Genomic DNA, 20,147 nt, shown 5'->3' with positions numbered 1-20,147 from the left:
TCAGCTGTGTGTCCTGCAGTTGTTAGGTCAAAATTATTAACCATCACCAGAAGTAGCAGGAGTTTCCATCTTTGCTCCCCTGTCTCATCCAGCTTATTGGCAATGCACACAGGAACATCACGGATCTCAGCCAACCACTACTACAGTTCCCTGCTTGTGTCCCCATTAAGAGAGCACTTTCACGCACATCAAATGCTTTGCTATTACTGGAGCCCTACAGTCCCCCATCAGCCTGGGAGAGATTCAGAATTCCTCAGTCACTTAGGCCACTACTGAATCTTCTTCACCTGCTGAGATGTCAAAAGGGAGATTAGGGGGGAAAAAAAATCCATGACATACACGCAAATGCAGCCTTTCAAATCATCTTGTCATAACACATTAAGGAGTGTTGATTTATGATTGTAAAGGCATCAAATAAAAGTGTAGTGCCTGGTGCCAAATATGAATAATCCCAGAGAGCAAGTGGTAACAGTTAACAATAGTTTTGTTCCAAGCAGCTGCTCCCTCCTTCTGCTGCCTGGTATTTCTTTCAGCCATTTGAAATGTTCTCCTGTCTATCACACTCAAACAGCAATACACCAAAGAACTACGATAAAACTGAAAACAATACTAATAGTGAAAAGCTTTTTGGCCTTGGACTGGACATGAGAAATGAGATGGGTTCATGCAACTCTGATTTACAAGTCTTTTAGTCGGATGCACACGTACATGTTCTCACACCCCTGCAAGTGCACACTGACTCCCTTGCAAAGCATTTCCCAAAGTAGCATGAACCTATGTCACTACTTGCTTTTGTCAGGCAATTCTCACTGACTTCAGACAGAGTTTGTGGGAGGAGGCAGGACTTCTCTTCGCTAGGAATAAACACCATCATAACTGTGACTGCCAGCAGCAGGAGGCATGGGGCTTGGGCAAGAGCACTCATAGGTGTCAGACTTGATGACTGTCAGCAAATCATGCATTGTACATACAATTTCCATCATCTGTAAAACAGTTCTGAAAATGGTCTAAAGCTGGTTTTCACCAGAGGTGAAGACTCAAGGCACTTGATAAGGACTAATAGGAAGCCAGGTGTGGAATCACAAGTTTTGACTCTGTCCTTTCTGCACTTACATCTACTGAGCTTCACTAATTGACAGGCCAAAAAGAGGCAATTATGATGTTTTTATTTAACCTCTACTTCATGAAAGCCCTAAATTTTCCCTCCTGCATCCAGCCTATCCTCTGCCTTTAAACTAGTGTGCATTTCTTAGAAATCCCTAAATCTTGAGGAAAGACTCTGAATTGTTAGAGGCTTCATCCTGTCTCTCAACAAGGCTTAAATAATCATTGTCATCATCAACTGTGCACCTTATTTTTAGACTGAATGCATTTGTTCTAGCAGTAGAATGCTGTAAAGAGGGTATTTCCCCAAGAGAGAAGACAAACTTTTGTCAAAACACTGGAAATTACGAAGAGCAAGGTTCAAGACAGGGAAAACAGGAGTCAAGACTTGTTAAGAGGCCAAACTTCTGCCAACACAAACAGAACGTTTCTTTCTTAGAGGCATAAGTAAAGTTTTACTTTCACAGTCCTGCAGCCTTTCTCATCAAATGGCTCACCACAGGTCCTTGAAAACCATCAAACAATGTAGGCAGCTGGTAGATGTCCTCCCCTTCTCTGTGGTCTCTGTAATCAGAGCAAAGAAAGCAGCACCTCCACCAAGTGATTCATGCTGGAAGAGGACAAATCGCTCTCTGGAGGTATCTGCGTCTTTCCTCAGGTTATGAAGGAAACCTTAAACAGCACCATCAGGTGAGCTGATGTTGGGCATACGAGTATTTAGTCAGCCTTTGCCTTCCTCAGACACTGAGGCTTGCAGCTCAATGGTTCTTTTTTTCTTGGCAGGTCTGATTTCTACAACTTCACAGCAGCTGGATCGAGAATACAAGGCTGAACATATCCTAGAGGTGGGTAATGATGATTGTAATTAGCTTTATTTACTTACAAGTGTATGAAGTCCTCAAAGAACTTTCCTTACAAGTTGGAGCATAGAGAAAGAGTCTCATCCCATCACTGCTGGGAAAGTTAATTAAACAGTGTGTGTTGCCCTAAGAGACAGCTGCTGAAGTACTGCAGGGTTTATTATTTCCTTACTGAAGATTGGAGCAAAAGGCCTATTCTGGAAGCTGTGGGAATGTAGGAAGAGGCCTGGAATTGTCCTCTAGCAGGATGGATAATAAATCACTTGAAAAAGAGCAAGCCAGAGAAATCTACCCTTACTTATCTCATTGTACCAGACACTGCTCTGTAGCTTTGCATTACCTGCCCCCATCCTTAGCTGCTCCAAGCCATACATATTTACATTAGAGGAATCTTAAGGTGTTTTAGTCCATGAGAGTGAGGATAATGCACTTCTCTCTGCAACTGGAGCATGCTGGGAGCATGCACAGTCACAGCTAAGCGAGGATGGGTGATAACTTGCAAAGCTGCTATAATACAAATGTTTTTGATTGTGTGACCCCTAATTACCAAAAGTCTGGCTTACTAGTGAGATCTGACCCACTGTTCCAAACTACTGCAAGCAAGAACCCTGCAGACTCACCTCCCTGTATCTGCACAAGCCTTGACAGATACAGCCACTAGATCCCTGTAGAAAGCAGCAATGCCTTTGAAAATGCTGGGATACAAATGCAGATCCACACAAAAAATCTATTTTAGTTACTACCCATCAGGATGAAGGCTGGCTGTTCATTTCTTAGGTCATGGCAAGCATCTCTATCACCTACTCCCTTTGCTTGCTGTCAGGTGGCTGTTTCAGACAATGGAGACCCAGTCCTGAAGTCCACTAGCAGAGTTGTCATAGAAATCCTGGATGCTAACGACAGTCCTCCCAGTTTTCCCCACAAGCTTTTCATGGTGCAGCTCCCCGAAAGAGATGCCTCAGAGACGCCACTGCCGGTCTACAGGCTCATTGCGTCTGACCGTGACCAAGGCCAGAACAGCCAGATAACCTACACCATTGATGAGGAGGAGGAAGGGATATTCACCATCAACCCCACAACAGGCATGGTGTTCTCCAGGAAGGCTTTTCCTGCCTCTGAATACAACATACTCACGGTGAGAGGAGACAGAAGCAGAGAGTACCAATGGGAAGAGATGGGTGTAGAGTGAAAGAGCGGGAAGATTTCAGAAACAGAAAAGATAAAAGGAAGAAAGAGGTGGAGGAAATGCAACAGTGTGAAGAGAGGTTGGATGAGACAGACTTGGGTTATAGTGAGATAAACTGTGAGGGAAGGGCAGAAGGAGGGAGAAAGGAGAAATGTAGAAGCTAAGAAGCTATTAAAAATGCAGGGAAAATGTGAAATGGACTATCCAACCCACTCTCAGAGGAGGACACAGCGATGCCTGATCCCATCTAGACGTGGACCTGAATCTGAACGGTCTGGGAGTTTCAGGAGTGCCTCCCTTTGGCATTCTGGTCAGGCCATGAGGCTTGGATCTAGATTTAAAGCTCTCTGATACTCTGTGGGTCTTTGCATCAAGGCTTGTGGTCCAGTCTCTGCTTTGGACTGAGCTTGGCAGATTTTCTTGATGATCAAGAGGAATTTAGGTTGCACAACTTCACCTAGGAAGCAGCCAGAACATGGCCCACTGGGACAAGATTTGTTTTGTGGGATTTTGGGCACACTCAGACCTGAAGCTCTTGGTGGGTGGGAGAAGCAGCTTACTGCAGGGCATTCAGAAGTTCAGCCAGCCCCGATTAACATGGGAGACTGCAAAACCAGCCCTTCTCCCTGACCACGCATGCATTTCTCGGCAGGTCAAGGCAACAGATGGAGGCAGCCCACCACTTTCCTCCCATGTGCGGCTTCACATCAGCTGGGTTGCCCGGCCTGGCCCTTCCTCAGAGCCACTAGCTTTCGATGAGCCCCATTTTAACTTTGCCGTCATGGAAACAGATCCTGTGAACCATATGGTGGGAGTGATCAGCATCGAAATGGGCCCCAGCCAAGTGTGGTTTAATATCACAGGTGAGACGCAGAAATTAAACCAGCACAACAATGTCTGGGAGAGCTTGCCCCAGCTCCCTTGGTGTTGAGCACTTGCATGCCTGAGTTAATAAAATTGTTTGCTTTAGGTGTAGGTGAGTTACAGCAAAAGCTTTCTCACAGACATTGAAAGGCTTAAACAGCAAGAGACAAAGCTGCCTGTCTAAGGGCTCCTGTGCCAAGCGCAATTATCTAATACACTTTTTAAATGACATTCTGGTGCCTGCCAGTGCTGAGGTGTTCTCCAATATGCCTGAAAGGTAGCACACAACCAACCCCAGCTCTTCCTGGGAAACGAGTGACAGTGTTGGCAGTAGTAAAATATCTTGGGATCTAAGTGGCCAGTATGGGTCTCACAGTTCCCGTCTTGCAGACTGCCCCTGTCTCTCCCTCCCTCCTGAGCCCAGAGTCCCAAGAGGGAGCTGAGAGGGAAGGATTCCTTAAAGAGCAGATTTTAGTTGACTGGTGGGGCTTTTGCTTCCACTTCACGGCATCCAAGAGATGACTTACACATGAAACATGAAGTGGCCCTAGATTGTCCTCTGAGATATATGATGTCAGGGCAGAGGCAATGTGGGCTGCCACCCCCAGGAACTTGTCAGGCAGCATGTGTGCAGAACTGGTCCCACTAACAAGGACCAATTGTGCTCATGTAGTTTGGTGTTTCGAAGTGGTACCTCACTCTACCTCACACAGCCTCTTCTCTGACACTGCCTGCAGGGCTTGCCCTCGTCACAGAAAGCCTTAATTGGGCAAGTAAACTGTTTTTCTTGTTAGTACGCTAAGGCAGGGATAATGGTGTATAAATACAATTAAAGAACAAAAGACACAATGCAGCATAGAGTAAGCAATGTCAGCACAAGGCTTATCTGGCATTAGTAGTGTCTGCTTGGGTTTGCAGCCTTAGAAGTATCTTCCCCTGAATGTTACACCATTGTTTACTTGCTGGGTGCCTGCATGGATCTCATCTTTGGTGGTTCTTACTGCCCCAAGTCTTAGTCAGAACTCTGTTGGTTTGGAGAGTGGTAGAAGAGGACAGGCTTTCATTTTACCTGCTAAAGAAACTAAGCTTCACAGTAGCTGGAAACCAAGCAGGTAATGTAGAGGTCCAGGAGCCCCTGAGCACCTGGTTTGAAAACTAGCCTCTCCCCATCAGCAAGGGCTCTGTTGTTAGGGCTGATGGTGTCTGCGAAAACACTGACTTAAGGGGCTTAAAGTCTTACTTAATGTCCTTCCTTCCCTGGACCTCCTTTTTCCACTTGGCATCATGTAAAGGGAGCCTTTCTCTCTTGTCTCAGAGGAAGGCATCCACAGGTATCTTCCTCTTCCTCTGTTTCTGCTTTCTGTCTCTTTCCAATAGGAAAATAGTGGTCCAGATAGCTAGCAACCACTACATTTCTCCCTCAAGGAAAGTTGTGTAATTTAACAGCCAGGCAGGATTTTAACCACCTGGTAGGAGAATAAGGAAGAATCCTGAGTTTCTGGTAGCCATAAATGGAGAGGCTGAGACTTGGGATAAATAGCAGAAAACTGCCTCTACCTATCTGTATCTGAGAACAGTGCAGTGGTGTTTCAAATGCAATAGAGAAATAACAGGCAACCAGCAAGTGAGGCATAAGAAAGGAGCTACCACGCCAGGGCTGAGCAGCAATAGCAGGAGGAACAGCCTTTTGCTGCTGAGCTGCTCGGGCCTGTGGTTTCCTGCGCTATGCAGCCATCTGGGATGGAGGCAACAGGCTTTGCTCACCCTGGAAGCACCGTCTGCCTTCCCAAATGTTCAGGTATTGGGCTTCTTCGGGTAGCTTGTAGGCTTCCAGCCATGGCAATGGAGACCCTTGCAGACATGCCTGTGGTGTGACCTTGAGTTGGAAGCCAGCAGGAGCTTTGTTCAGCACTGCAGGACTCTGATGCATGCTAAGCCTCTGATGCTGCAAAGCTGGAGCCTGTGCAAATAAACCAGTGCCTGAATGTGCCTGTTGCAAATCTAGCCAAGATACTATATGCATAAGCGTATCCTTTCCTCTCTCCTCCCCCTTCTTTTCTCTAATTCCCCTCATATTCTCTCTATTCTCTCTCATACTCCTTTGTCTCTGTCTCTGATTCCCTCTTTGTCTGGCTTCTCTATGTCCTCCCTGTCTCTTGTTTCCATCCATCACAAAATCCATCACAAAGTCTATCACAAGACACAGTCTTGACCTTCTAGAACTGGGGGAGACCTCACCTATGGCACTGTCTCCAAACTGCCTGTGGCCAAAGAGTGAATGCCAATACACCACTGCTCAAGGTGTATTGCCTAGCATGCCACATATCTCTGTATCTGGAGGTGAGCTGGTGTATGGTTTGTGTACAGTGCCCAGAGGGGAGATCCTCATCCTTTAGATCTTCAGTGAGTTCCTGGAATTCCTTCCCCTGCAGAGGCTGCAGTAACCTGCAGCTTGCTCCAGACAGAAATCTTACCTATAACTTGCTCTCCCCCATTTCCTTTTCTAATCTCTCCCTTATCCCAGGTGGTGATGATGACATGGATTTTGATATTGAAAAGAGTACAGGCAGCATGGTCATTGCAAGAGCCCTTGATGCCAGAAAGAAGTCAAGCTATAACCTGACAGTAGAAGTCACTGATGGGTCCACTACCATCAAAACCCAGGTAATGCTTTTCACTTTAGTAGACCCAATCTAGAGCAAGTAAGCTAAGGGAAATCTTTCTTCTGACTCCACTGAGCTCTGGACCAGGTGCCAGGCACAAGAATCTCATTACGCTGTGATCTTCCGTTACAGAGGGACATGAGTATTTTATAAATCTCAATCTAAGAATTTTTCATGCTGTTGGAAACACACATGGTCTTGGAAAGCCCAGCTCTTTCCTGATGATCACAGTCAATCTGTAAGGACATGTTTATAGCACAACCGAGTGGCACTTCCTACACTCAGTCCTCAACTAGCTCTCAAGTGCTCAGACTAAACTGCAGCTTGATTGGGACAACAGACTTCATATGCAGCTAGATCATGCTTGGATCCCTGGTGGCACATCTAGTGGTATTCCCAGGACCTGGCAGACTATGTAAAGCCAGCACAGATGCATCTATAAGAGATGAGGTCAGGCCTTGCCTTGTCCAGCTTCAAGCACGTGGAGCATTAATAGCGTATCAGCACAGAGATCCAAGGGACTGACCTGGGCAACTACAGAAATGCTGAGTCCTCTGAGTTGCCATGTGAGAAGTAAACACTGATGAAAGGAGGCACGCTGCACTCAGGCATGCTCCTGAGCCCAAGTTTCTGTGGCTGCTGAGGTTTGCCCATATTTAGCTGTCCTCAGGAGGGGTGTTCAGGGCTTGATCTTTCACCAACTGTTTTCTCTGTACGCAAGAAACCAAAAAGCCAACCTTCATTGTACAGAGGAAGGCCTAGATCATGAGTCACCTATGAGTTACGCTTATCGTGGGAAACTCATTGCAGAGGTTTGAGAGGACTGATGAATGAAGAACACTACCATTCCTGTGAAACACAGTGCTAACGGATGGCTATCTCAACTATCTTAAAGTAATATTCCAAATGAACAAACAAAGCCTTGCCTTGCCTGGCGTGCATTCCCTGCCACCTTGCATCTCATCCCCAAGTTTATTTTGGCGCTCAAAACCACTGGTACATGTCAGCAAACTTGCTTGTGCAAAACATCCATGGCATGTTCAGGTTTGTTAAAGGAAGCAAATTATTACACTTGGTTGAGACTTTCTAAGAGAGGGTCAACACATCAGTAAGGAGGTAGGGGACAGTCAAGGTACGAAAACAAATAGGAGGAACCAGACAACCTTGCAAGCAGAATTAGTGCTGGCCATCAACAGGTCTTTGCTGTCAAATGCAGAACGGAAGATTTGTCTGTAATAAGTGTAGACTGCAAGCTTTGCTTCTACATACCTTCTCCATGCATGTGCTGCTTTTAAGATATACCAGCCCTTCCCTTCTTTTACCAAACATTTCCCTTCTGTCAGTGTGGAGGTATCAGCCAGCAAAGCCTAGCACCATGGCTAAGTGAGTGCTACTTCATAGGACACACTATGAAGGCTTCTCTGTGTGACAAGTGCAGGCATGTTCAGTCTGAATGGCTTTGCAGACTGGAGAGAAGAACAAAATGAGAGGAAGCAAATCAAAAATCACCAAGGGAAAGCACCACGGGTGTTCCTCTGAGAGAGGTATGAAAGGGCTGCCAGTCACTAAGGATGGCAAAGCCCCAAGAACTGAAAAGAACTGTGATGGTTACACAGCTCAGAGCACTACTCCACCTAAGAGGGATTAGTAGCTGAGATTGTGCATGGATACATAAATCGGGTTGCTCCCAAGTCTCTGTTGCCCTCACTGTGTTGTCTCCCCCACAGGCATTTATCCATGTGATTGACATCAACCAGCACCGTCCCCAGTTCCTGGAGAGCCATTATGAAGTGACAGTTCCTGAAGATACACCCTCGGGGAGAGAAATCCTTCAAGTCAGCGCAACAGACAAGGACAAAGGGAAAGGACTCATATATACCATCCATGGCAGCATGGATCCAAAAAGCACAAGACTTTTCCAGTTGGATCCAAGCAGTGGGGTCCTCACAACAGCAGAAGGGTTCAGTTCCCAGCCCATGCCACAGCACACCTTAACAGTGATGGTGAGTCCTAGCCAAAGCCTGCTTAGTCCATCAGCTTAACCAGGATATAACTGCAATATAGGTGGCTTGAGAATTTTAGACTGATTCTAGTTTTTGTCAGAGGTTTTGTCTAGAATGACAGAGAAGCAGGGTTAACTTTTACTATATGACCATTCTGGGGAGATCTGGTTGCAGCTGTTTTCATACAGATTAAAAACCTGCTATTGTCCCCTGACCGCACATGAAACATAGGAACATAAGAATATAAAAACAGATACATCAGATGAGAGCAAAGAAACATTTCACCCAGTATCCTGCCTCTGTTAGTGGCCGATAGCAGGTAGCCAGGGAAGAATACAAGAACGAGGAAAGTTTCTAGTGATACTTCCCAAGGATATTCATCCAGCCACCAGCCATTTTCAGCTCAAGGATTTCCTGAACCAGAGTTGATGCCTTTATATTTAATAGCCCTTGATGGAAATTTTGTTTCATGAAATTCTCCAATTGTTTTTTGAAAGCCTTTTGAAAGCTTGATGCATCCACAAAGTCCTGTGGCAAGGAGTTCCATAAAGTCTAACCATCCATTGAGTCTCATCACCTGCTAGTTTCATTGGAGGGCTACTGGATTCTTGTGCTGGAAAGCATGGTGAATTAACCTTCGCTTTCAACTCCAAGGCTGTGCTTTGGCTCTGAAACTTGCAGGCTCACTGCCATCTGAAGGGTTGGTACAGCTGAAACACACTGGCCTCTGTAAGAATCCTGATGAGCTATTGGAAGCCTGGTACAGGAAAGCCTGCCTGTTCCCTTAGTGTGATGGTACCTGCTCTTTCTCTCTGTCGTTCAGGTGCGGGACCAGGAGGTCCCCATCAAGAGGAACTTCGCTAGGATTGTCATCCATGTGGAGAACAGCAACCTTCACCCTCCACAGTTCAACAGCATCCATTACAAAGCAGAAGTGCTGGACTCAGCAGTAGTGGGCACAGAGGTTATACAAGTCAGAGCCCTTGATCCAGACCAAGGAGCCAATGCTGAAATCCACTACTCCCTACAGGCAGGTAAGAGCCAAGCAACAAGGCAGTCTTTGCTATGAACACAACTGCATTTCCATGCTCTAGTGGTGGACATACAGTTGACCAGCTTTCTCTAGTTTATAGGATCCACCTACATAGACACTAATGGACAGACAGCCAGACTGCAGGCAGTCAGCATAGACAGGGGATTGAGTATTCCTGGATACCTTAAAAGGTGTTACAACCTGCTAGGGAAAAAGAATCAGAATATACTGTATCTCCTCAGTCAGCTTGTCCTGCTTGTTTCTGTTGGAAAGAAGAACAGTAAATGGCTGCATGTTTCTTAACTGTGATTTCCTTTTTATCCAGATAAAAGCTAGAGCTAGCAGGTAATTTCCATGTTATAGAATATTACCATTCTTCCTTAGGGAGGTAGTTCAGTGCTGGGTCACTGGTCTAGAACAACTTTAAGTCTGCTCTTCCCAGCCATGGGAATTGACTGATGGATCACTATCCAGTTGTTAGGCAAAAGTGCTCACATTCCCACACGTGTCATTATCACTTCCACCAGTTCTACCAAGAAATACGTCCTTGAGAAAAGTGGAGCACCCTTTCACAGCAATGACTGATGGTCTTTTAGGTCGTACAATCTGGGTGGGCAACTATTTTATCACAGTGAAGGTTAATACACAAGTACTTATGACTGTGTCACACTGACTAGCACGTAAACTCTTTGCAGGATATGAACCAGCCTTTGCTCCATCTTTCTCACTGCAATTTAGATGAAGTTCTGAGAAATTTAATTGCCCCGAAGTATTGGTAATTATAAGCATGACAGGGCTTGAAGAAATTAGTACATTCTGTGCTGCCATATTCTGCACATTAGGCAAAAGTTTCAAGCATATGCACCACCACTAAGAATTACTTAGAAATTAATCAAGACAGCATGCTGTCTTCCAATGCAAGAAACAGATGACGATTAGTGCAAATCACTTGGTCTAAAAGAGCATCAATGCAAAAGAGGCTCAGAAAATCAAGACCAAGAGAATATCCACATTCTTCACCTTTTTATTTCTGTTACTGCAGGTAATGGGGAAGATTTCTTCAGCATCCACCCACATTCTGGAATTATTACAGTTGCCCAGAAGCTGGACCCATCCAAGCAAGACCGATTTACTCTTATTGTAAAGGCAGAAGATCAAGGGTTCCCTCAGCTTAAAGATTCTGCTACCATACATGTCCACATTAGACCCTCTGATAGGACCCCTCCAAAATTTCCAGAGGCTGAATATATCACAGAGATCAGCGAGTCCACTGCTGTTGGCTCTCCTCTGATCCAAGTTTCAGCCACAAACTTGTCACCAGTCAGCTATGAAATAAAAGATGGAAACGGAGATGGAGTGTTTTCCATGAACTATCAATCAGGCCTGATTTCCACTCAGAAGAGCTTAGATTTTGAGCAGGTGTCTTTTTATCAGTTGAAAGTCCGTGGCACCAACATGGCTGGGGCCTTTATGGACACAATGGTACTTATCTATGTCATAGACGAGAATGACAATGTGCCCATCTTCATTAAGCCTTCCTTTGTTGGCTGGATCATGGAGAATGCTCCACCACAAAGCATGGTTCTAGATGAAAGCAATGCCCCACTGGTGACCCATGCAATAGACGCTGATCAAGACTCCAATGCTCTGCTGGTCTATGAAATTTTGGAACCAGAGGCACTGAAATATTTTACAGTAGATCCCAGCACAGGGACACTTACCAGTCGTGCTGAAATAGACTATGAGCTCACTCCAGTCTTCCACTTTAGTGTACATGCCCACGACAGTGGAAATCCCAGCCTATTTGCATCCAAGCCAGCCAAGGTCACAATCCATGTTAAAGATGTGAATGATTCACCTCCAGTCTTTTTCAAAGACACTTATGAGCTTTCTGTCTTGTTACCAGCCCACCCAGGGATGGAGCTTTTGTCAGTGCAAGCAAAAGATGCAGATTCAGATGTGACCTATAGCATTGTGGAAGGGAACCTTGATAATGCTTTCTATATCCACCCACTCACAGGTCTCATCTCCATTCTTAATTCTACTGGCCTGGGAAGCTATCGTGAACTTACAGTTAGAGCTGGGGATGGCTTATATAAGAGCACTGCACAGGTTAAGCTAAATTTAACTCAGGCACAAGGTACTGGCTTAAAATTCAATCAAGATGTATATACAGCAACCGTGATGGAGAACTCTACAGATCAGAAGACTCTCACTGTTCTTGGGGTAAAGGGATATCAGCTAAATGAACCACTCTTCTACTCTCTTTTGAATGGAAAGGAAAGATTCAAAATGATCCAGGCATCTGGAGTGCTCCAAACCAAGGGTGTGAAATTTGACCGTGAAACACAAGACATGCATGAGGTAGCTGTGGAAGTGAAGGACAGTAGGAAACCACCAAGAGTGTCCCAAACCACAGTCAAAGTTTATGTAGAGGATGTCAATGACAATCCACCTCACTTTGAGAATGTGCCATATTATACCTCAGTGCAGGATGGCACAGAGCCAGGTGATGTACTTTTTCAGGTGTCAGCAACAGACAAAGACATAGGGGATAATGGAGCTATTACCTACTCATTTGCAGAGGACTACACGTATTTCTGGATTGACCCCTACCTAGGAGACATTTCACTTAAGAAACCACTTGATTATCAGGCTTTAAATAAATACAACCTTCGAGTCATTGCTAAGGACAGAGGTGAGCCTGCTCTCCAAGCTGAAGAGGAGGTTGTGATCAGCGTAAGGAACAAATCCAATCCTCTGTTCCAAAGTTTTTACTACCGAGTGAAGGTGCCAGAAAATATCCCACTGTACACATCTATCCTCCACATACAAGCCCGCAGTCCTGAAGGCTTGCGCCTCATCTACAACATTGTGGAAGAAGACTCCCTGAAACTGTTCAGCATGGACTTCAAAACTGGTGTCCTTACTGTCACAGGCCAGCTGGACTATGAGGTAGAGAGAAAGCACACATTCACTGTTAGAGCCACAGACACAGCACTAGGATCCTTTTCTGAAGCCATAGTAGAGGTGGAGGTAGAGGACATTAATGACAACCCCCCCATATTTTCTCAGATGATCTACATGGGATCTGTCTCAGAGAGTTTGCCTGCACAGACCCCTGTTGTCCAACTCTCTGCTTCGGATAAAGATTCGGGAAGAAACAAAGTGGTGTCCTATCAGATCTTGGATGATGGTTCAGATAGTGCCAAGTTCTTTAATATTGATGCCAGCACAGGACAAATAACAACAGCCCAAGCACTTGATTATGAGAAAAATCAACAGTTTCGCATGAAAGTAAGAGCTGTAGATCATGGGATGCCTCCACTTAGCAGTGATGCCCTGGTAATTGTAGATGTGACAGACATCAATGACAATCCCCCTGAGTTCAGCCAGCTTCAGTATGAGGCCAAGGTAAGTGAAATGGCTATATGTGGGCACATCGTGGTAAAAGTCCAGGCCCTGGACCCTGATAGCGGGGACACCACCCGACTGGAATATGTGATACTCTCAGGTAATGACAATAGGCATTTCACCATCAACACCACTTCTGGAATAATATCTATGTTCAACCGCTGCAGAAAAGACTTGGAGTCATCTTACAACCTCAGAGTTTCTGCCTCGGATGGAGTTTTCAAGAGCACTGTGCCTGTATACATCAATACCACAAATGCCAATAAATACAGCCCATCTTTTCAGCAGAACATGTATGAGGCAGAATTGGCAGAAAATGCTGAGATAGGCACCAAAGTGATTGAGCTGCTGGCTATTGACCCAGATGGTGGCCCATATGGCACCATAGACTATACTATCATAAATAAACTTGCCCAGGAGAAGTTCTCCATAGACAATAAAGGCCGTATCACCACACTGCAAAAACTGGACAGGGAAAACTCTACGGAGAGAGTCATTGCCATTAAAGTCATGGCCAAGGATGGGGGTGGGAAGGTGGCGTTCTGTACTGTCAAAATAATCCTAACAGATGAAAATGACAACCCACCTCAGTTTAAAGCCTCTGAATACACACTGTCCATCCAGTCCAATGTAAGCAAAGGCTCCCCTGTCATTCAGGTACTGGCTTATGATGCTGATGAAGGTGCAAATGCAGATGTGATTTACTCTGTTGACTCTGTGGAAGATGTGACAGAAGACCTTGTTGAGATCAATGCTGCCACTGGAGTTGTTAAGGTCAAGGAGAGCCTTATTGGTTTAGAAAACAGAGCCTTTAACTTCAAGGTGAAAGCTGAGGATGGCAGACCCCCTCACTGGAACTCCCTTGTCCCAGTGAATCTTCAGATTGTCCCCCAGGAGGTGACATTGCCAAGGTTTTCTGAGCCCCTTTATACATTCTCAGCATCTGAGGACCTTCCAGAAGGATCAGAAATAGGGTCAGTCAAAGCTTTTGCAGAGGATCCCATTATATACAGCCTGGTGAAGGGAACCACTACAGAAAGTAACAAGGATGAGGTGTTTACACTGGATGAGCAAACAGGGGCTCTGAAAATCAAAAAGGCTGTGGATCATGAGACTACCAAGTGGTACCAGATTGATGTTATGGCTCACTGCTCACATCAAGAGACTGAGCTTGTCTCACTGGTCTCTGTGAACATCCAAGTGCAGGATGTCAATGACAACAGACCTGTTTTTGAGGCAGATCCATATAAAGCTTTCGTCATGGAGAACATGCCATCAGGAACCACAGTCATTCAAGTGACAGCTAATGACCAGGACACGGGAAATGATGGACAGGTAACCTACAGTTTGGAAGCAGAATCTGGCAACCTCCGAGGACTCTTCACCATTGATGGTGAGAGTGGGTGGATCACCACACTGAAAGAGCTGGATTGTGAAGCTCAAGAGATCTACCGTTTTTATGTGGTAGCCACTGACCACGGCAGGAAAGTCCAGCTATCTTCCCAAACCCTGGTGGAGGTCATTGTCTCTGATGAAAATGATAATGCTCCACAGTTCACCTCGGACTTCTATAAAGGGTCAGTAATTGAGAATGCGGAGCCAGGGCAGGTTGTTGTCACGCTGAGTACCATCGATGCAGATATTTCTGAGCATAACAGGCGGGTCACATGCTACATAACTGGTGAGTTTTTCATAACTTCTACTCTTCAGTGGGCAAGAATAATTAGGGAGTCATGTCAAAGTCAGGTTTTGATACATTGTCTTATAGAATATTGATATATAAACAGCATTATACTAATAGTCCCATCAGAACTAGGAGATGTATCTTTCATATTTATTTGGAAATAAACATAAAATTATATAAGTAATTATACAATATTGTAGGCATATTTATACACACTTTCTTATTAGCTAAATAATTATGACTGTGTAATTGTAATGCCTATTGCATGGACACAAGCAGTGATACAGCTGGAAGGAAAATCTCTTTCGCATAGGTACTGTGAGCTCTATTTAAGTTCTTTGACCCTGCTTTTTTTCTTGCAAACACTGCCCTGAGTTTACACATCACACATATGTATATCCTGCATATACTTTTTATAACTGTATATGTGTACATAGGATGTGCATAACTTTCTGGTATTAAATGCATTTCCTACAAAGTCAGTTTAACTCCCACTTATCAAAAAATTAGTCCTCAAATATATGGAGCTGCACTTTTTTCCCCAAAGACGGCAGTTAACCACTTTGCAGCCTGCCAGATGTTTGAGACTGTTATGTCAATCTTAGTTAAGCTTTTGACTAGCAAGAAATACTAAAGATGGCTCTTGCATCCCTGGAAAATCAGTTGTGCCAACTAAAATTAACCACTATTCTAAAACAACAAAAAAGGTTACACTGGAATATTCATCATGCATCTGTACAAGTAGAAGCTTGAATTTATGGTACTTTTTGACCCCAAAGGGTCTTTCTCAGGCCTGGAACAAATACTTCAAATTAAAATGTTTTTTTCCAACTCAAACAAGATACTTCAGGGTCAAAGAACTTAGCCTGATCATGCTGTAGCCTGTTATCTATCATTATAACCATTCAAAACAGAAGAGGAATTGTTTTATGGCATGCCTGGGTATTTGTAAGCCTTTGAGAGGAAAGATTCAATTCATTTCTGTAGTAGCATTTCTGCTGTTTTAAAGGTACTAGTAACTTCCACTTCTTTCAAATCTGAAAAAGTGCACATTTATGTCAGTGATGATTAGCATACCTTCTCTCTGCTTTGTACCTACAAGCATAGATCAAACTCTACACGATAAATACATAAGTATGACTGCAGTATAGTGCTGTAGCGAAAGAATCTAAGAGGTGAACAGGGAGCCTAACTTCCCAGTGCTCAAATCCCTTCAGACCCGAACAGAGAAGAACCTTCAAGCACCAGTCTAGAAGAGCGTCCACCAGTTTCTTGTCCATCCAATCATCCATTACTGAAGTGCCCAAATTTACCTGACAGTATGAGAAGAAGAGTGGTACAGAGAGGAGATCTGTCCCAGATCATAAACTGTTTCCCCAAAGTAAGACAGAGAATTAGTGGAAGAGGTCTTCCTCTCTGTTCCTATCATGGGCATTGGGGTGGGAGGCAAGGCTAGGACTCTGGTGTCACCCCACAAGTTGTGCTTCCAGGGCACGTCCAGGGTAGTTGCATCAGGAGGACCTAAGGTCCACCTTGTCCCAAAAGTTTTCAGTGGCACTGCTGGGATCTTAGTAAGGGCTGTGGAGCAGCTATCTCATATGCACATTGATTTCAAATGCAGGAAACTAAATCTGAACATGGGTTAGAGTCTCCCAGTGTTAGAAGAAGGGCTAACAGAGGCCTCCTGGTGCCTCCAGATTCACAACCACATCACCCTAATTCAAATGAAAGCAGAGAGTAAATATAATTTACGTGGCTGTGCAAAGCCTTTCAGAATCGAACATGAACAAGCCCTGCAGCCGCCTCTCTTCATTGCCTCCTGTTACCTAATGTGCTCTCTCCTTCTGCCCAAAGGCTTGGGTTCAGCAGAGGACGTGAGCTCTTTGCCAGAAGAGAGGGATTCTCCAGGGGTAGCATCCACCCCTTTTGTATTCCACTTTGTCTAACATCAGCAGGAGAGACACGAAGCTGGTGGACTGGAGAGCCTACCTAGCCTGGATTTAACTGGTATCTCAAAATTTGCCCATTATAAAATCAAAGGGCCTGAGATAATGGAGCTATATATTAAATGCATCTATGGGTTAAAAAGCAAATGAAACTAAACATGGTACTGTAACAATAAGACCCAACCAATGTCTGCAGGATATTTATAGCTCTCAGGTCCCTTTAGGAACATACACCAAGAAAGACTGACATAGACTTTAGAAAAGCGATAGAGAACACAGTTTTGCGGTGACTAATATGCATGTCTGCAGAACATTACACAGGCATTTCTGCAGTTAGGAGTTGTTCCCTCCTTCCAACCCCTTCCTCTCCCCATTGTAGGATTCAAACAGCAAATAACAGAAACATGAAGCGTATTTCTCAGGGTCTGGTGTGCAGTGAGGTGGAGCCAACTGCTCCCCACCCAGCCAGTACAACACCAATGCCCTTTCTGTGTCACCACTGCAAGTCCTTTGGCTCTCATAAGGGACTGGGAGTGAACACGCCTGTATCCCCTTCTCTTATCACTTCAGATTTTCAGCACCATGTAAATGCCTTTTTTCTTCATCTTGCCTCCGGTACCTTCTAGAAGGAGATGTATTAGGACAGTTCACAGTTAACCAAATCGAGGGCGAGTGGACAATTTCTTCCAAGCAGCCTCTGGACAGAGAAGATACAGAGAAATATCTCCTCAAGGTTATGGCTTCTGATGGAAAATTTCAGGCTACCACTGAAGTGGAAATTTTTGTTCTGGATATCAATGACAACAGCCCTGAATGTGGTCAGGTAAGACGTCTGTCCTGGTATGTTAGGGGGCATGCAGGAGCGGCTGGGAAAGAGAGAAAGCAACAGAGAGGAAGAAAGGACAGAAAGAGTGCATGTTAAGAGGGTTTGGCTTGTCATAATTTTTCTCACACAATCCTGCTGCTTTGATTGTGCTGAGCGCTTTTAATTAAGCTGCACGTCAAGCAAGAACATTAAATCTAGCCTCCAAGCATGTTTGCCAGCAGTAAATGAGTGCCTAAGCATTATGAAGGATAATTTGGGGGGATAAACAATGCCAGGAAGCCTCCTGGGTAGGGGCATGTAAATTACCAAGCTTTATATTCTGCTAAACTAAAAGATTCCCATCAGGAGGTTTGTTACTATACAGAGAGCAGGTAGCTGCCATGGAATTCACTTGAGGTGAGAAACAGAAGTGGTCACTTCCTAAACTTTCAAAGACCTGTGTGAAATGAGTACACTGGTCCCAGTCAACTTCCCAGCAGCCAGTGACCCTCATCTCAAAAGCACTGATGCGAATTACTGACCTTCGCATGCTCACAGCACAGATAAGGAATGGATATTGAAATATCACCATAGCATTCTATAGCTCCCACCCTACTGTAAGAGTAAGGATAACAGAGATTATATCTATCGTTTAACACTTGCGAACAAAGAAACTTCAGGTTTAAAAGGACCTCAGGATGTCAGCTACTCCATCCTCCAGTCCGAAACAAGATCTGATCTATCAAAACTGTTTGTCTAACTCATTCTTAGAGACAGAAATGGAGGTTTGCAGTCTTCTTGATAAAGCACTACTCAGTTTCACTGCATCATCTATCAGACAGCTTCCCAGATGTTGAATGTTCCTGGAAACCAGGTTGCTTCTTTACTTGATGCAGCAGCCTCTTACAGAGTATCAAAATTAAGATGATTCCTGTCAGTTTTTTATTTTTTTTTAAGCTAAATAGCACTGATTAGGTCAACCATAGGTCACATTTTGTAGATCTCCAAACCTCTCTCCAACTGGTCTACATTCTTCCTGAACTGTAGTTTTCACAGTTGGCTGCTGCTCGAAGTGGGGCTTTAAAAGTGTCAAACATAACAGGACTTGTCTTCCAGTCTGCACTCATATATCCTGGTATTGTGGTTTTCTTTCACAACAGCGAGACATTAGGCACATCGTGCTCCACTGTAAGCCACATGGTTTATCCTTTTCTATGAAAGTTCTGCTAGTCTGTTTTCCCCTTATTGAGTGAGGGTGAGTGAAGGTGATTTGGAGAAGGATCAAAAGCCAATGACACCTTCTGTACTTGCCAGATATTCTATACTGGGAAAGTCTCTGAAGATGCCCTCCCGGGCCTTTTCATTTTGAAAATATCAGCGACCGACCCTGACGTTGGCAGCAACTCCCAGATAACATACAGCCTCCATGGCCCTGGAGCAGAGGAGTTCCGACTGGGCCTGCATACAGGTGAGATCTGGCCCTGCCCCACGGCAGTATAAGGGAAATTGGATGCTTTTATTCTCTTCCTCACCCAGCCAGAGAGATACCAGCTCCCAGTCACAGCTCACCGCTATCTCCTGTTGAACAAACAAAAATGACTGTTCATTCTAACTCTCCCAAGATAGCAGGGGATGACAAACAGCAGTTTTATTGCAATATGGTATAGAGGAGCACTTGCTCTGTGTCTTGTTGCTCTCTTTCTTTACAAATGTTTGCCACTAACATAGTGAAAATTAAGGGCAGAAGCTACTGCTAACAGCCAGGCCCCAAGGAGGAGACATAGGCAAAACATTAAAGCACTGACTTGAGCTAGAGACATTAGTTCTCATCTAAACTCTATAAAAAAGTCTAAAGCAGTCTTGGAAGTGTATTTGCTGATCTTGGTTTCCTCCTTTCCAAATAGATATACCAATACTTCTAGAGATCACTTCGGGTTCATCACATTGTGGGAAGCTTAATTCAGCAGGGTTTACAAAGGTGTTTAGAAGTACAATTTATTTATGAGCATCCATATCCCATGACAACACCCCTCACATAAAGTTCAGCCTGACTTGTAAGACTCCTTGTGCCAAGTCCTACCAGGACAAAGGCTGGCAATGATCTGAAAATAGCCCTGAGCAATGTGGCATGGACACATCACCACTATTAACTGGATTAGAACTGGTGTTTAAACCCAGTCTGCTGTCTCCCATAGTTCATTCAGGAAGAAAGCATGCTTGAACCTCTCTAAGCTCTCCTAGACTGCAGCTACAGTTTCAAGAGACAAGATCATCTCCTGTTATTTCCGATAGGGGAGTTGACCACTTCTGCACCTCTTGACCGGGAACAGAAACCTATGTACCATCTTGTTGCCAAGGCAACAGACGGTGGAGGCCGTTCCTGCCAGGCAGATGTTACGCTTATCATAGAGGACACGAATGACAATGCACCGAGATTCTTCCCCAGTCACTGTGCTGTGGCTGTTTTTGACAACACCACAACAAAGACACCCATAGCTGTGGTTGCTGCCAGGGACCTTGATGAAGGTGAGTCAGAATAGGATGCATTTTTTTTTACTAGAGTTCATCTTTCATCCTGAATAGAA

General features: G+C 44.6%; 1 protein-coding gene across 1 annotated transcript in view; it reads left to right on the top strand.

Annotated features, from left to right (window-relative positions):
- The window catches only part of FAT2 (FAT atypical cadherin 2), a 64,530-nt gene that overhangs the window by 23,445 nt on the left and 20,938 nt on the right, over positions 1 to 20,147 (top strand). Inside the window, exons 4-13 of the mRNA XM_026118567.2 lie at positions 1,888 to 1,949; positions 2,788 to 3,099; positions 3,803 to 4,013; positions 6,539 to 6,678; positions 8,405 to 8,680; positions 9,504 to 9,714; positions 10,756 to 14,808; positions 17,384 to 17,580; positions 18,877 to 19,030; positions 19,855 to 20,088. Coding sequence (XP_025974352.2) covers positions 1,888 to 1,949; positions 2,788 to 3,099; positions 3,803 to 4,013; positions 6,539 to 6,678; positions 8,405 to 8,680; positions 9,504 to 9,714; positions 10,756 to 14,808; positions 17,384 to 17,580; positions 18,877 to 19,030; positions 19,855 to 20,088 — 5,850 coding nt within the window. The remainder of the gene's footprint in view (positions 1 to 1,887; positions 1,950 to 2,787; positions 3,100 to 3,802; positions 4,014 to 6,538; positions 6,679 to 8,404; positions 8,681 to 9,503; positions 9,715 to 10,755; positions 14,809 to 17,383; positions 17,581 to 18,876; positions 19,031 to 19,854; positions 20,089 to 20,147) is intronic.

The sequence above is a fragment of the Dromaius novaehollandiae genome, chromosome 15 (genome assembly GCF_036370855.1).
Source record: "Dromaius novaehollandiae isolate bDroNov1 chromosome 15, bDroNov1.hap1, whole genome shotgun sequence".
In the NCBI taxonomy this organism is placed as follows: domain Eukaryota; kingdom Metazoa; phylum Chordata; class Aves; order Casuariiformes; family Dromaiidae; genus Dromaius; species Dromaius novaehollandiae.
Note: the sequence above shows the minus strand (reverse complement) of the source record. Positions and strands in the feature narration are given on the sequence as shown.